The 15,992-nt window shown below is 37.2% G+C and overlaps 1 protein-coding gene across 4 annotated transcripts in view; it reads right to left on the reverse strand.

Moving 5' to 3' along the window:
- The window catches only part of LRCH1 (leucine rich repeats and calponin homology domain containing 1), a 245,730-nt gene that overhangs the window by 11,744 nt on the left and 217,994 nt on the right, over window positions 1–15,992 (reverse strand). For 3 of the 4 annotated variants that reach the window (XM_039532872.1, XM_039532881.1, XM_039532855.1), the window contains 2 exons: window positions 15,410–15,547; window positions 11,279–11,356 (listed from right to left, as the gene is read on the reverse strand). In XM_039532872.1, coding sequence (XP_039388806.1) covers window positions 11,279–11,356; window positions 15,410–15,547 — 216 coding nt within the window. The remainder of the gene's footprint in view (window positions 1–11,278; window positions 11,357–15,409; window positions 15,548–15,992) is intronic. The other variant, XM_039532864.1, reaches the window with a different exon arrangement.

Consider the following 15,992-nt stretch of genomic DNA (forward strand, 5'->3'; position numbering starts at 1 on the left):
TAGTTATAGTTACAAAGCCTAAGAGGAATTCCTAAATGAGTATATTTATGTTTTCAGGGGATTGGTATTCTTAGGTTAGCTAAACTGATATTTTAGTGACATAATTTATGTTTACATTTCATAATATGAAATAATTAGCACGTATATAAAGCTTTTCATCTGTAGATCTCAAAGTGAAGGGAAAACAACTAAATAAACATCTCTACATATTGTTAAAGAAGTCTTCTCAGATGTGTTACAGAATATCATCATCCCTGTTTTTATAAATGAGGAAACAGATAAGAATATTATGTAACTTGCCCAATGTCACAGAAAGAATCAGTGGCAGAGACAGTGACAAAGCCTAGGTCTGCCAGTACCCACTCCCTGCACCATGTTGTCTCCATTACCTTCATCCTGAAAGACCCTGAGTTCCCTTACAAATTCTGAGTTCTTTGTAATTTGGCATGGAACGTGGAATGTATTTAAAAACGGACAGCAACACTACACAGTTTGACAGGGAAAGAGAAGATTACTGTTTCCAAAAGAAACTGGAGAAAAAAATTTAGGGGGATTGTAATGACCACAAACTGGACTTTGACCAAAACACCAGAGTAAACACTCACTCTTACAACAAGTGCTAAGGACCATGGTTTCTATTCTTCATTTGGAAGATGGCACCTCTAACAAACATAACACATACTCAAAGAGAATACCGCCATCTTCTGAAATGCCGGTATCACTTCCTTCAGCACCTGGGTGTTCCTTGGGTTCTCACCTCCAAACACTGACCAGGCTCAGTGCTGCTTAAGAGCTGATGAGACCACAGCCCAAAATGGTATAGATGCAGTTTACTGCATCTCCACAATCTGTGAGCAACCCAGGCAGTGTGGAAGGAAACAAGCTGCAAAATCAAGACACATGTATGCATTTAAGCTAGGGTTGGGGATGTGAGGGGCGGGTTTCCCTCTACAATCAATTCAAGATTCTGCTACCTCTAGTCAAGAAATTAATAGAGAGGTTACAGGGGGTGGAAGTTTGTGAGACAAAGGAAGGAAATTAAAGTACCTGTAATGTGTCAGAGATAAAGCAGAAAGTTTGTATGCACATGCAAACAGGTTATGCTGTTAGCGCATTCCAGTGATAAGTTATGTACATCAAGACTATAAAAAGTATGTGGAAAAGACAAAAGCCTATTAGATCCCAGGAGCGAAAGGTAGAAGTTGATTGTGGGGTTTTCTCCCCGAGGGCCAGCAGAGTGTCAACAGTCTTTCGAATGTGACGAATATCCGACTGCAGGATGTCATACGGAGAGCAGAGGTCAGCCTATCCCGAAGGGCAGCCATTAGAACAGAAAAAAACAGTGCATAAAATTAAAAATACAAAAAGATAGAGTTTGATAAAGTATTACAGTATTCTATTACGAGTATAAATATGTAGGAATATATTGTTTCTTTCAATTATTCCCTTAATTTACTACATGCACCATCTTACTTTTGTTTCCTCTAAATAATTAAGCTATCAAACAATATCGAAACACTAGCACAAATATACAGTGCAAGCTAAGAGCTCATCCTGCAAACCTTTATAGATGTAGGGCCATTCAATCACTTAATCACTTAAATGGGACTAATTGCATGATTAAGATTTTGCAAGAACAGGCCCCTATAAAAGCAAGAAAGTTCTCTTAGCAGTTGAGACAAACCATGATACTGAAATCTCAGGAAAACACACTAAAAAAATAAATTGTTATGAATATATATACAATTGTTTACCTAACATCATATGCACCTTAAAATCTGGTGATTAAATTGTTTACTTTGGCTGGTACTCTGGGATGAAAATTGAAAGAAACAGAAATGATACTGATTAGTTTAAGAAAATTTCCAAACTGAGGAGTTTATGGCTCCTTATTTAAAATTTTAAAATTAAAAAGGTGAACCTAGGCTATTCATACATTTTTGGAAGATATAAATGCCCATATGTAGCTATTTAAATTGGAATACAAACATCCAAGCAACTTGTTGCATTAAGAAAATTGTACTGAGCAATGATATTCCCGATAAGCAGGTATGATATTCGTTTATCATTACACAAAATGAAACCCAAAGTGCACAGTGATCATTTTAAATTTTGGAAGATGAAAACAATATGATGTGTATTTTTACTCCAATCTCCTTTACACACAAACGCACTATCAATACTCAACTCAATGTATACATGTAAGTAAGAGTATCATTAAAAAAAATTAAGTTGTGTAAGATGTAGGAAAGACAGAACCCCATTTCAGAAGTAAGTTCCAACTTGTTCTGGGCCAACTATATTCAGTTATTAAAAGAAAAGAATTCCTACTATATAATAATAAAACATGAAAAATCTGCAGGCTTAGCGGTCTAAAATACTTTAATGCTATCAAGCTTCACAATGTAGTCTTAATTAATTATTAAATTTTCAAAAGCATTGAAGAGCTCTTCTACTCTGAGAAATGACTATGCAGAATTTCTGTAGGGAAATTTGTCTACAGAACTTGCCCCACAGAATCCATGGTTATTGCGTATCAAAAGTTTCTAGAGCAAATTTGCTAGTAGATAGTTGGGTTTTTTTCCTAATCTTCGGGCTTGCACTTTCAACCTGGGATCATAAAGTCAATCTGGGATCTTTCCTCTCTGCAAATCATCATCAGTAATAAAGGTGTTGCTCAGGCCTTCAGTTACACCTATAACAGCTCAGTAAATATCAGTAGGTTTGCACTGATGTCACTGATTGAAACTTAGGTCATGTCTGCACTACGGGGACAATACTGGCATAGCTATGGTGCCGTAGGCTTATGCCTAAGCTCATAGTGTAGATGCAGCCTATACTGATGGAAAGGTTATTTCTGACAGAGCAGAAACACTATCTCACTGAGCAATGGTAGTTAGGTCGACAGAAGCATTCTTCTGTTGACCTTGCTGCATCTACACTGGGGGTTAGGTACACAAAGCTAAATCACTCAGAGGTGTAGATTTTTCACACCCCCGAGAGATGTAGCTATGTCAACCTAAATTTTATGTGCAAACCAGGCCTCAGTAAGCAACTGTGGAGGTGAGATACAAGAAGGAAGAGAATTCACCTCGTTCTCTCTTACCATTGTTGGCTCTAACTTTCACAGGAGTAGAAAGCTGTAAAAACTTAATTTTGTTACTCAAGCGATCAATGCAATACTGAATATACACAAAGAATAGATCTGATTAGTGATGGTGGAGCCATTTTTATACAGTCACTTTTCAGAGTAGAAGCATGCTTCTAACTCCAGATTCAAATGTCATATAAATCCCAAAGGAACAGTACTTGAATTTAGAAAAAAAGAGGGACACACACAGAGTTTAAAACCAATACTAAGTTTCGTTTGTAAATCTGAATTAAAATATCAGATTTAAAGAAATATAAAATCCACAGACTTGTGAACTTGAAATGCTCATTTTTGAGCACAGAACCTGATAAAACCAAAATCTCACTAACGCAGATATGAAATATATGTTTTACCGAAGACACTAATAAAACTAATAAACATTGTATTAGCTTTTTAATAGAGTACAACAGACTAATTTCATACTTGCCAAAAACATACCCAATTAAAAAAAAACCCAAAATATTTTGAAGCTAAATTAATGTAATTTCATATAATTTTAAACAAGGATGTTGCTTTTTTTTTTTTTTTTATGGCAATAGACACCTTTGGAGCACACTGGAAAGAAGTAATTTCAGAGTTACTAAAGAATGAAAGCAGCTGGTAATAGGTCTAATTTTACAGACAGTGAGGAATTTGCTGACCAGAGACTTGCTAATGGAAGAGTATTCAAGAAAAGAGATCATGCAGAAGTTGCCAAAGCATGCAAAGGGAATTTCCTACAAGAACTGCTGTTTAGTGTTTAAACTGGTGAAATCAGACCAAGCCTGAGAAGAGCCTGACTATTCTGCAAATTTATTTGCTCTATAAGTGTTTGAATATGCAAAGTAAATACTTCTCAAATTAGTAAATATTTCAAGCATGATAGACCATTTTCCCCTGCTGGTACTAGGTAGAATCTTTCATATTATAGATGCCATCTAGTGCTTCTAAACAGGAGCTCAGGATACAATATTCTCTTTCTTTTCAATAACTAAATATAGTATTTCCACCGAAGTTATCACAATTTTAGTGACTCTGATGTGAATTTGATATGAAACTAAAATACTAAAACGAAACAATCATATAGCTAAAGGGTACAACATTATGCTTGGATAATCAACAATTTCAAACATTCTGCTCTCCTCATTAAAAGCACAATTAGTAGTAGTAACAACTAAAAATCTAAGCACAGGTATTGTCCCAGTTACTCGTGATTTTTTGAACGTATGTGCAGCTGCATGCCTAAATGGATCATGCAGTTTCCAGATAGAGTAGATAGATATGGAAGCTTAATCACATAACTAGCTGTTTACATGCACAAGCTCCTCTGATTATTCATGCATCTGCAGTAAATTGCGCAAACAAATCAGGTGTACAGTTTTGAAAACCAAGCCCATAACATTTTAGTTCCTAAAAATAAAATCTCAATGGTATGTACTCAGAATTGGATGAAAGAATGCATACTTATGTGTATGTACTATATGATAAATAACTCTTGAGTTTCCTAGGTAGGTAAGATTTTAACAACATACTATACCACAGTCCAAATAGCATATATTGCCTAGCACAGTGGGAAAAATCCATACCTGATATAATTGCATTGCAACTCCATGAAAGTCTCTGGAACAAACTGGTGAGGCAACTGGTCAGAATACGAGTGTGAGTGGAAAACTGGGGGGTGCAAATATAGCTGTAGCAGTGAAAACAACTAACAGATTGGTTATAAGATCAAGCTTTAACAGTAACTAACTGCTGCTTGACACCTGTTCCATTACCTACATCCAACGGCGATGGCAAATTACAATTGCTTGATTCTGCTAAAATGATCAGCTGTGAAATGGTAAACAATTTGCCTTCATTACGTATCAGAGTTAACATCCCATTGAGACTAATGGGGACAGTTTATACTTGTCTCAAAGCTACTGTTTCAAACTGTCTGAAGACTGACAGCCACTACTGCATGGATTAACATTCACTTCATATTTTGAAGATTATTTTGAAGTCGTAAAGACACTAGGTAGGCTTAATGTTGTTTTGTTTGTATTAAAGACATCTTACATTCTGGGGCATATTTATGCAACCAATTCCAAAAGAACATTTAAATCTGGATAATAGAACCATAGAAATGTAAGACTGGATGGGACCTAGACAGATCATCTAGTCCAGTTACCACCTGACAGGTGTTTGTCTTTTTCTTAAAAACCTCCAATGATGGAGCTTCTACAACCTCCCTAGGTAATCTGTTCCAGGGCTTTAATACCCTTACAGTTAGGAAGGTTTTCCTAATGTCTAACTTAAATCTCCCTCACTGGAATTTAAGCCCAACATTTCGTGTCCTGCCCTCAGTAGTTAAGGAGAACAATTTATCACCCTTCTCTTTATAACAACCTTTTACATATTTGAAGACTTATGTTCTCCCTCGGTCTTCTCTTTTCCAGACTAAACAAACCTAATTTTTTCAATTTTTCCTCGTATATCATGTTTTCTAAACCTTTTCACCATTTTGGTTGCTCTCCTTTGGACTTTCTTCACATTGTCCACATCTTTCCCGAAATGTGGTGCTCGGGCCTTGTCACTACAGAGTAAAGTGGAAGAATTATTTCTTGTGTCTTGCTGACAACACATCCCAGAATGATTTTTGCTTTTTTTGCAACAGTATTACACTGTAAACTCATATTTAGTTTGCGATGCAGTAGAACTCCCAGATGCTTTTCTGTAGTACTCCTCCTTAGGCAGTCATTTCCCATTTTGTATGTGTGCAAATGATTGTTCCTTCCTAAGTGTAGTACTTTGCACATGTCCTTATTGAATTTCATCCTATTTATTTCAGATCATTTTTATAGTTTCTCAAAATCATTTTGAATTCTAATAGCGTCCTCCAAAGTTCTTGCAACCCCTCCCAGTTTGGTATCTTCCACAAACCTTGTAAGCATACCATCTATGCCATTATCCAAATAATTTATGAAGATGATAGAATAGAACTGGACCCAGGACAGATCCCTGCAGGATCCCACTCAATATGCCTTTCCAGATTGACTGTGAACCATTGATAGGAGTCTCCCTTGTGAAATCTGGTATTTTGTGTACTTTTACCTTATACTATAGGTAGGGCACTACCAAATTCACGGTCTGTTTTGGTCAATTTCACAGGCATAGAATTTTAAAAATCATAAATTTCATGGTTTCAGCTATTTAAAGCTGACATTTCCATGGTGTTGTAAGTGTAAGGATCCTGTCCCAAAAAGGAGGTGTGTGTGTGTGTTTGTATGGGGCGGGGGTCGCAAGGTTATTGTAAGGGAGATTGCAGTATTGCTACCCTTACTTCTGTGCTGCTGCTGCTGACGGCGCTGCCTTCAGAGCTGGGCAGCCAGAGAGCAGCGGCTGCTGGCCGGGTGCCCAGCTCTGAAGGCAGTGCAGAATTAAGGATACCAATACTAAGACCCCCCTACAATAGGCTTGCAACCCCCTTTTGCTAAAGTTTACCTTCTTGAAATCCATTGTCTTATTCTACTGTTTTCCCTCCTACCATTCCTTAGAATTATGAAATCTCTCATTTCATGTTCACTTTCACACAAGCTACCTTTCACCTTCAAATCTCAACCAGTTCCTCCCTATTTGTCAGAATCAAATCTAGAACAGGTTCTCCCCTACTTGCTTTCTCCACACCTCCTGCCATAAAAAGTTGTCTTCAAGGCACTCCATGAACTTGTTGGATAATCTCTGCCCCGCTGTGTTATTTTCCCAACAGATGTCTTGATAGTTGAAGTCACCCATCACTACCCAGTCCTGTGCTTTGGATGAGTTTGTTAGTTGTTCCAAAAAGCCTCATCCATCTCTTCTTCATGATTAGGTGGTCTGTAGGAGACCCCTACCATGGCATCACCCTAGTTTTTTTATCCTTACCCAGAGACTTTCAAAAGGTCTGCCTCCAACTTCTAGCTCAATCTCAGTGCAAGCATATACATCTTTGATATAAATGGCTACACCGCCTCCCTTTTTTCTCAGCCTGTCTTTCCTGAATAAGCTCTACCCTTCTATACCGATATTCCAGTCATATGAATTATCTCACCAAGTCTCTGAGATGCCAATTATGTTGTAATTGTGATTATTCACTAGTATTTCTAATTCTTCCTGTATGTTCCCCATATTTCCTGCATTAGTATACACACATCTAAGATATTCATTAGATTTCCCCTCTGCATCTCTCTTTTGTCCCTGATATGATTATACTACAATCACATTATACATCGAATCCTGGACATATTTTACTTTGCGTTAAGACAAAACTTCCAAATTTGTTGACCTGTAAGTGTCCTTATAATGCTGAGCACTCCTGACAGGCTAAATGCTGTGGGCAGATGACTGAGTACCTCAACAGTATGTTCATACATATATTAATATTAAAGGTGAATTTCAAAGCAAAAAAGTGAGCTTTTACGTACAAAGATGGACTCTGTTTTCCCCTGCCTGTTTATTCATTTAAAACAGTGGTTCTCAACAAGGGGTATGTTCACCCCTGGGGGTGCACAGAGGTCTTCCAGGGGGTACATCAACTCGTCTAGATATTTGCCTAGTTTTACAACAGGCTACATAAAATGCACTAGCGAAGTTGGTACAAACTAAATTTTCATACAGACGATGACTTGGTTATACTGCTCTATATACTATTTTACACTGAAAAGTAAGTACAATATTTATATTATAAGTGATTTAATTTTTATAATTACATGGTAAAATTGAGAAAATCAGCAATTTTTCTGTAACAGTGTGCTGTGACACTTGTATTTTTATGTCTGATTTTGTAAGCAAGTAGTTTTTAAGTGAGGTGAAAGTTGGGGGTACGCAAGACAAATCAGACTCGTTCAAGCGGTAAAATAGTCTGGAAAGGTTGAGAGTCACTGATTTAAAATACTGTATGTCCTGAATTCCTTTGTTTTGCTCAAGGACCTTGGCAAGATCTTTGGAGAATCCTTTTGTGACACTCAACAATCTCTCACCATCAACTGGGAGCTGAAAAAGCTGAAACCCAGGACTCACCCTCCTGTAAAATTATCATCCTCCAAATCACATTGCATGTTTGCACCTTCATGCTACACTTGTCTCAAGGTCAGTCATGAAGCTCAGTGAGCATATGGTTCTGGAGTTCCCTTCAGCACTACCACTAAACAGCACGCCACCTCAGTCCACTGATAGCCCCCTTCTGTTTAAATATCTGTAAAATCTTCCATTTTGATCACCCTCTTGTACTGAAACAGCATTCAGCCCATCCCAGATCACCCACTTTTCCTCCAGAGACATCTCTTAATGTGATTGGAATAACATGAGAAATGCTACTCTGTGGTGTGGGTTAGTAGACAGAGGTGCTGCCAAGAAAGGGCTGGAGCTTAGCAGTAATCTGTTCAGAAAAGAAAACAATTCATTGCAAATGCTGTACTCCTATTGCTGGATTCTCCTGAGACTGTTAGGCTATAAAAGAACAATCAACATACATGCAAATGTTAGAAAGTGGAGAATGTCTTTCTCGGCACTTTTACAGCATATTGTTCCTCGATAGATTCTTGATCTATCTGGGCTTTGGCGTCCTTCTAGCTACTCACACAATCATATCTACCTACCACTGATCTTTGTTTCCAACATTTTCTCTCTCTCACTCACTAACACACAGCAAACTCCAAACACTTTCACTCATCTAAGTTCTGAAACACAATGCATTTTCCACAAAGTATAGCAGTAAATTTGTCAATTGCCATCCATGCTTAGTAAGCCTGAATTCTCTTACAGAATTTCACTTATAAATCTCTTATAAATTAAAACCTCAAACAAATATACTTGATATTTAAGCGACTTAAATTTTATATGGGTAGGAACTAATGTTTGTTTATTTAGATTTATGAGATCTGAGCCTTTGTTTAAACCTCTATGAAAACATGCAATATACAAACAGTTAGTCAAATGGCGCCAAAAATCTATAACAAGTCTGCAATATTAGCAGAGGAAGTTTATATTTCATTGAAAGCTGCAAAGAGAAAAACAAATGTAAACCCTTACTCACAGAGGCGATGCATGGAGGGTGGGGGCAGTTGGGGTCATGTGCCTCCCACCCCCAGATTTCTCCCAGGGTTTATATGCCTTGCCATGAACCCCACTGCATACTACCAGAACCTTTAAATTGTGCCCCAACACTATCAACAGTTACGTGCCGTCTCTGCTTGCTCCCTAACATTAAAACAACAATAATTGTTGTTACCCAGTAAACTGATTTACTGCAATTTAACAAGGAAATTCAGATTTAAGATTATTGCCTCATCTGAGCTTGTCACACTGTGCTGTGGCATTCAAGGGATCTCATGTTAATATACTGCTCCTTGGATATTTTTATGGCAACCTATTTTCTTTTTTTAAAAGACCCAATTAAAAAACAGCCACCTTCCTCCTCTCCCTTCCCCCAAAAGGCCACTTCCTGGCAACTCTTGATTATGAGTGCATCAAAGGGTGGCTCACATCTCACTAAACATTCCACACACAGGCTGCATACATTTTGACACAATATTCTCATGACAGGGAGATATGCCATCTGATTTCTGAAACTAATCTTTTAGCCCACAATATGCAGCCATTCTAATATTATCATGAATATTTACATTACATAACTTTATGAAAGAAGTTACTGTGCATTAAACAACTCTTAACAGCTGGCCAATATAATCATTTTTAAAACAGAGACCTAGTTCATAACACTATGAATTACAAAATTTAATTTTAACAGAAATTCACTGTAGTGATAAGAACAATCCTCCCTCCCAATCCCTCTTCAAATTGCAGAACGGGAAAAAACACTGTTTGTTTTCCTGTCCTTCAAATAGAGGTCAGACTAATGAATTTCTTCACATTCTGAAAAAGGAATCCTTTCATAATTTAAAAACTTTGTATTCAAGTCTCATCCCAAAGTAAAAACAAAACTAAACATGTTTTTAGACTCCTGAAAGTAAACCTTAAAATAAAAGTGCTCTCTGAGCCTTAGTTATACTGTTGGCAAAAATACAATGACAACATTAAGTAATGTACAGTTTTATGTTTGTAGTTTTAATATTTTCCTGCATTAAAAATTAGTTTGTACACAAACTAATTCCTCATACTGAAGGCCAATTGCTTGAAACGAAATTGTCTTTAATTATATCAGACATATTTTTAGATACTGGAACAGATTCTGATCTAAACTGCATCAGTGTAAATCCAGAGTAACTAAATTGTATCAGAATGAGTTACTTCAGTGTAATTTTTATCAGAATATGGACTACTGGCATTCTCTATAGAAACCTGAAAATGTAAAATCTTAAACTTTCTTGAGTTTACTCCATTTTGTCATTTCTACAATGATATTTTAACATCACAGTAGAACCTCACTCATTTGCATTTTGCTAATCTGTACATTCCTCTCCTTACATCTCAGCAAAAATGTAACAGAGTGCTGAGATCTTATATTACCAATTTCTTTGACAAAATGTACTACAAAATATATAATAATATAGTATAAAGTATAAATACTTAAAATTAAACTAAGCTTGTAAAATAAAAGCACCAAGTAAAACACAGTTATCATTCTTTAAAAACTTGCTATTTTTTCCTTATATAAAACTAATATCTACTTGATGTATTTACTAGTTATTTTCTATAGGAAATATAAGGAGGTATTGAGATAACTGAAAATACTCTTATCTACCTATCTATGGCAAAACAGGCATGTTTTCAAAAATGACTATTATCCATTTTGTTATACATTATACTTGTTTTATTGCTGAGTTTTCTAATTCACAAAATTCAGTCATTTCTTAGTCATGAGGGGAATTAGACCCCAATCCAGCAATGCCTTTAATCAGAATAATCTCACTAAAGATGGTAGGACTATAAACTTGTGAATATCTCACATGAACACCTTAATAGGACAATTCATGTGCTTAAAGCTAAGAGTATACATAAGTGCATTGTTGAATGAGGGTGTAAATGTTCTACTGTAATATTTCATAAAATAAGACGAATAATTTTAGTGATATATAAAATAAAGAGCCTTCAACTGTAAAATAACACACAATTGATGCTTTTTGGTGTGTTTTAGGTCACGTGATATTGATGGACATAATTAAAAATTACCTCTGGTATACCCAGTTTCCTACATGCATCCAGAAAGTTTTCCACATTTCTCCTGCATTTGGCCATGCTAAGTTTAGGCTGCAAGAACAAGAGACCATAGATTAATGTGACAGAAGCTAATAATGTACAGTAGTCATCATAAAATTCTGTCTATTAAATGACTGCTGAGGCTGTTCCTGAAAAAATAAATTAGGAAATGATCAACATCTAATAACTGACATACTGAACCGCCAATGTACGAGTCTCTTCGTGCCACGATGTCTCCCTGCCACCACCCATCCACCATGGCAGTGACCTCTATGGCACTGGCAAGGGCACAACAACAGTGGAGGAGGCCAGTGCACTCCATAAACCTCCAAGAGTATGACTACACTGCAATTAAACATCCACAGCTGGACTCTGTCAACTGACTCGGGCTCATAGGGCTTGGGCTATGGGACTGTAAAACTGCAGTCTAGATGCTTGGGCTGGAGCCTGAGCTCTGGGACTCCACAAAGGGGGAGGGTCTCAAAGCCTGAGTTCTGGCCCGAGCATTGGCACTACCATTTTACAGCCCCGCTACCCAAGTCAGCTAACATGGGCCAGCCAAAGCTATTTAATTGCAGCGTAGATATACGCCAACTCATGCTGCGACCTATCTCAGCAGCCGGTCAGAGGACACTCTCAGATGGTCTATAAACCTCCAGAAAGATGCTAAGAAATAAGAGTGTGGAAACCTTTCCTTTCCCATTGTGTTTTTGTAGTTTAGGTTTTTTTTCTGCTTTTTAAAATTCATAAAATTGCCCTGGTTTTCATTCATTTTTATTTCTCTGTGTTTTGCAATTCTGTTGTTAATGCAGTTCTTTGAGTTGGGTATATGTTCTCCTTACTAATGCATGTTATTAGTAGTAGGAATTTTTAGTAATGACGTTCACATTGCATTACCGACTCTGAAGTGGAATTTGCTTCCATGTTCTTCTGAAATGTGCTACATACCATAAAATTTCCCTTCTATGCTCTCTTTTCTCCCTCTCAATATCAGCCTGTCTCTCTCTGTGTCACTCTCATCCGGCTCAGCTGCACTGAGAGTCTCCCATGTCAATCACTATCTCTTAACTTCCATTGGATGACCATGTAGTGACTGGCCCACTCAGCCTATACCCTCTCAGATCAGGCCTCATTTATGCAAGGACATTCAGGAAAGAGAAAATGAATTAATTAAAGTGATGAAGATAATATGCATAAATATAAACATATTAAACCCTCATGTGGATGCTCTCATTCGGAATTAAGGTGGCCTTAGTTCGCTGCTGCTTAATTTTTCAGGAGGCCACTTTACAAACGTGCAGCTTTTGGGTGCACTTGCTTTTGTGCATGTCCAGTCTCTAGTTCTGAAATCGGGAGTGCATCCAACTCACTACTGGGCTCAGTTTGTGAACATGAAAGTCTGGCTTGCAAAGTTCTGAAAATCTGTACCCTCTAATAATCACATGCAGTGGAAGACTGGCTTACCTGGAAGTCGTGGTAATACTTCTCAAATGGGAATTTTACAGCCCAAACATCGCAGGCTGTTTTAGGATGTGTATAAAGGGAATCACAGTTCTTTCACATTTAATTTTTGGATATTATGAGAACTTGATATATGATTTCAACATACATTAAGAAGAGTTGTACAAACTCTATAATGTTGTTTCTATATTTTTTACATTGGGTCTTTTATCATATCGATTTTTAATTAAAAACCTTCCAATTCATTTTTACAATTACTTCCTTAGTATTTTAGAATTTCAAAGATTCCTATAATATGATGTGTTCTTTGTCCTATTTGTCTGACTCAAGACTATCAAACCTCTTACAGTGGCATTCTATGTCACCAAAGCCAATCCATTATTTCCCTACTTTAACAGAAAGAAGTGATAATGATATTCCTGACCTTTAAACTGAAAATTTATCAGCACCAAAAGAGACATTAGCTGCCTAGCATTCTCCGGAACATTTCTTCTCGAGGTTAACTATGTGTCAGCAAAGCCTGAAAGTGTTTTGTAAAACACTAAGAACAACCTTTAGCCATGGAAATTCAGGTCTTGTCTATTCTGCGAGTCTCTGCAGTGAAATGTGACATGACAAGAATCAAGTGGTTTAAAACCAACAACTGAAAATATAAAATGATGGAGTCAAAATTAGCTGTTACCACTCAAGAATGAAGTCATTGTGGATAGTTCTCTGAAAACACCCATTCAATGTGCAGTGGCAGTCAAACAAGCTAACAGAATGTTAGGAATCATTAGGCAAGGGATCTATAATAAGACAGAAAATATCATATTGCCTCTATATAAATCCATGGTACGCCCACATCTTAAATACTGCATGCAGATCTGGTCACCCCATCTTAAAAAAGATATAGTGGAATTGGAAAAGGTACAGCAAAGGGCAACAAAAATTATTAGGGGTATGGAACAGCATCCATATGAGGAGAGATTAATAAGACTGGGACTTTTCAGCTTGGAAAAGAGACGGCTAAGGTGAGATATGCTAGAGGTTTATCAAATCATACCTGATGTGGAGAAAGTAAATAAGGAAGTGTTATTTACCCCTTCTCATAACACAAGAACTAGGGGTCACCAAATGAAATTAAGAGGCAGCAGGTTTAAAACAAACAAAAGGAAGTATTTTTTCACACAACGCACAGTCAACCTGTGGAACTCTTTGCCAGAGGACATTCTGAAGACCAAGACTACAACAGGGTTCAAAAAAGATTTAGATAAATTCATGGAAGATAGGTTCATCAATGGCTATTAGCTCTGAAGTGTCCCTAGCCTCTGTTTGCCAGCAGCTGGGAATGGGCGACAGGGGATGGATCACTTGATGATTACCTGTTCTGTTCATTCCCTCTGGGGCACCTGGCATTGGCCACTGTCAGAAGATGGACCATTGGTCTGAGCCAGTATGGCCGTTCTTATGAAAGGGATACATTTTTTTAGCCATGATTGAAAACTCCTTGTTTTTTGTTAAAATCTATACTCTTAAAAGCCTTAGCAGATCACCTTTAAAATCAGCATGCCTCTCTCAGAATTAAAGATAAGGCTTTATTTAACAAACATTTAACCAGAGGTACACTCGGAAAAACTGCACAACTTTATGCATCGTATTTTGAAAATACAGGAAACCTCTTTAGAATCAAAGTGACATCAGAAATCTAGAACAGAAATGTCCCCACTAAGGGAAACCAAGTCTTCCATAAATACAGGAAAAATCCAGAAGAAAGTTGAAAAGAAAAGGAAATTAAGTTTGAAAAAAGTGTACGCAAGTAGATTTGGTACAAAAAATCCTTGATGGCCCTGGTCCTGCAATCAGATCCATATGCCCTAGTGTCTTTAGGGAGTCAAAGATTGCTAGACTAGTTCATATGTTTCTCTTCTGTCCTATCTGTGACAAAAAATGAGTTGTTTCCATACTGAAAAAAAACAACACCCATAACCTTTGTTATGTAGGATTGTTGTTAACTCAAATTGTTAATCTCATTGTAGCATAATGTTTCCCTCATGCTTAGAGTGCTGCAAATCTGCAGATATCCACTTTATATCTGTGGATATAGGCTTCTGCAGATGTGTATGCGGATACCCATGGACGATTTTCATGGATTCCGGAATGGATGTGGATACAAATTTTGTATCCATCCCAGGCTCTACATATGCTTATTAGAGTACATTATAAATCATACCATATGCTATGACAGAACACATTAACAATGCACCAGGAAGTGGAGAACTGATTTTGAGGAAAGTATCCACTGGGACAAAATGTTGTCAGAGGATAATGATCACCTGCTACAACATAAACAGCAAGACATTTATGGAAAAATCTGATGACCTGCAATCTAGATTGTATAGACTACAAACCTATCATGAGCTTCAGCCAGTCACAGACCAGTTTATTCATAAGAAAAGAGAAGTGTATGTGGTTTTTTTTAATAGCTCCAGTACTTCATTTTTATGAAGATTTCAGTTACTGCCAATCTGAACTGGGGGGAAAAAAAAGTACGTGTTTGTAGGAGTGAACACTACTCGCCACCCAATGACCTGTTTTTCAGAAGTAGATTTTATTTGATAATAAAGCTTTAGTTTTTCTTTTTTAAAAAAATATTTGACTTACTACGGCTGGTGAGGGTACATGGATACTTCCCACAGATCGAGGACGAATGTGATTGACTAAATGACAGAGAACGACCCCATCCATAAGAGCAGACCCCAAGTCTTCAGGCAAACAAATCTTTAGTCTCATTTCAATGTTCTATAAAAGAAGAACAAACATGTCACCACTTTTACACAGAATTAGAAAGAACCACCTCCCCACAAAGCAAATAGCCGTATTCTCTGTCACATTGCCATGCCTTTTCCCATGCTATCCACTACAGCAGTGACTCCTCACCCAATTCCAGTTTGTCAAGCAACCACATCTTCATTTAAATTGCTCCTAAAAAACCCCAAAACACCACACTGCCCCATTCCAGGTCACCCACTGGAAATGTGACTTATGAAAAAACCATCACTTTAACGGTGCCAGAAGTGAGTAACCACATCATCTTATTACAGGTCTGTCTCATCTTACGCTGGGGTTACGTTCCGCAGTCAGCGCGTAAAGCGAAAATCGTGTATAGTCAAAATTACATTGAGTGTAATGGCGGGCGGAATTGCCCGCACTACAGAAACAGAATTTAAATTGTTATTTTTCTCTT

This window comes from Mauremys reevesii, linkage group 1 (genome assembly GCF_016161935.1).
Source record: "Mauremys reevesii isolate NIE-2019 linkage group 1, ASM1616193v1, whole genome shotgun sequence".
Lineage (NCBI taxonomy): Eukaryota > Metazoa > Chordata > Testudines > Geoemydidae > Mauremys > Mauremys reevesii.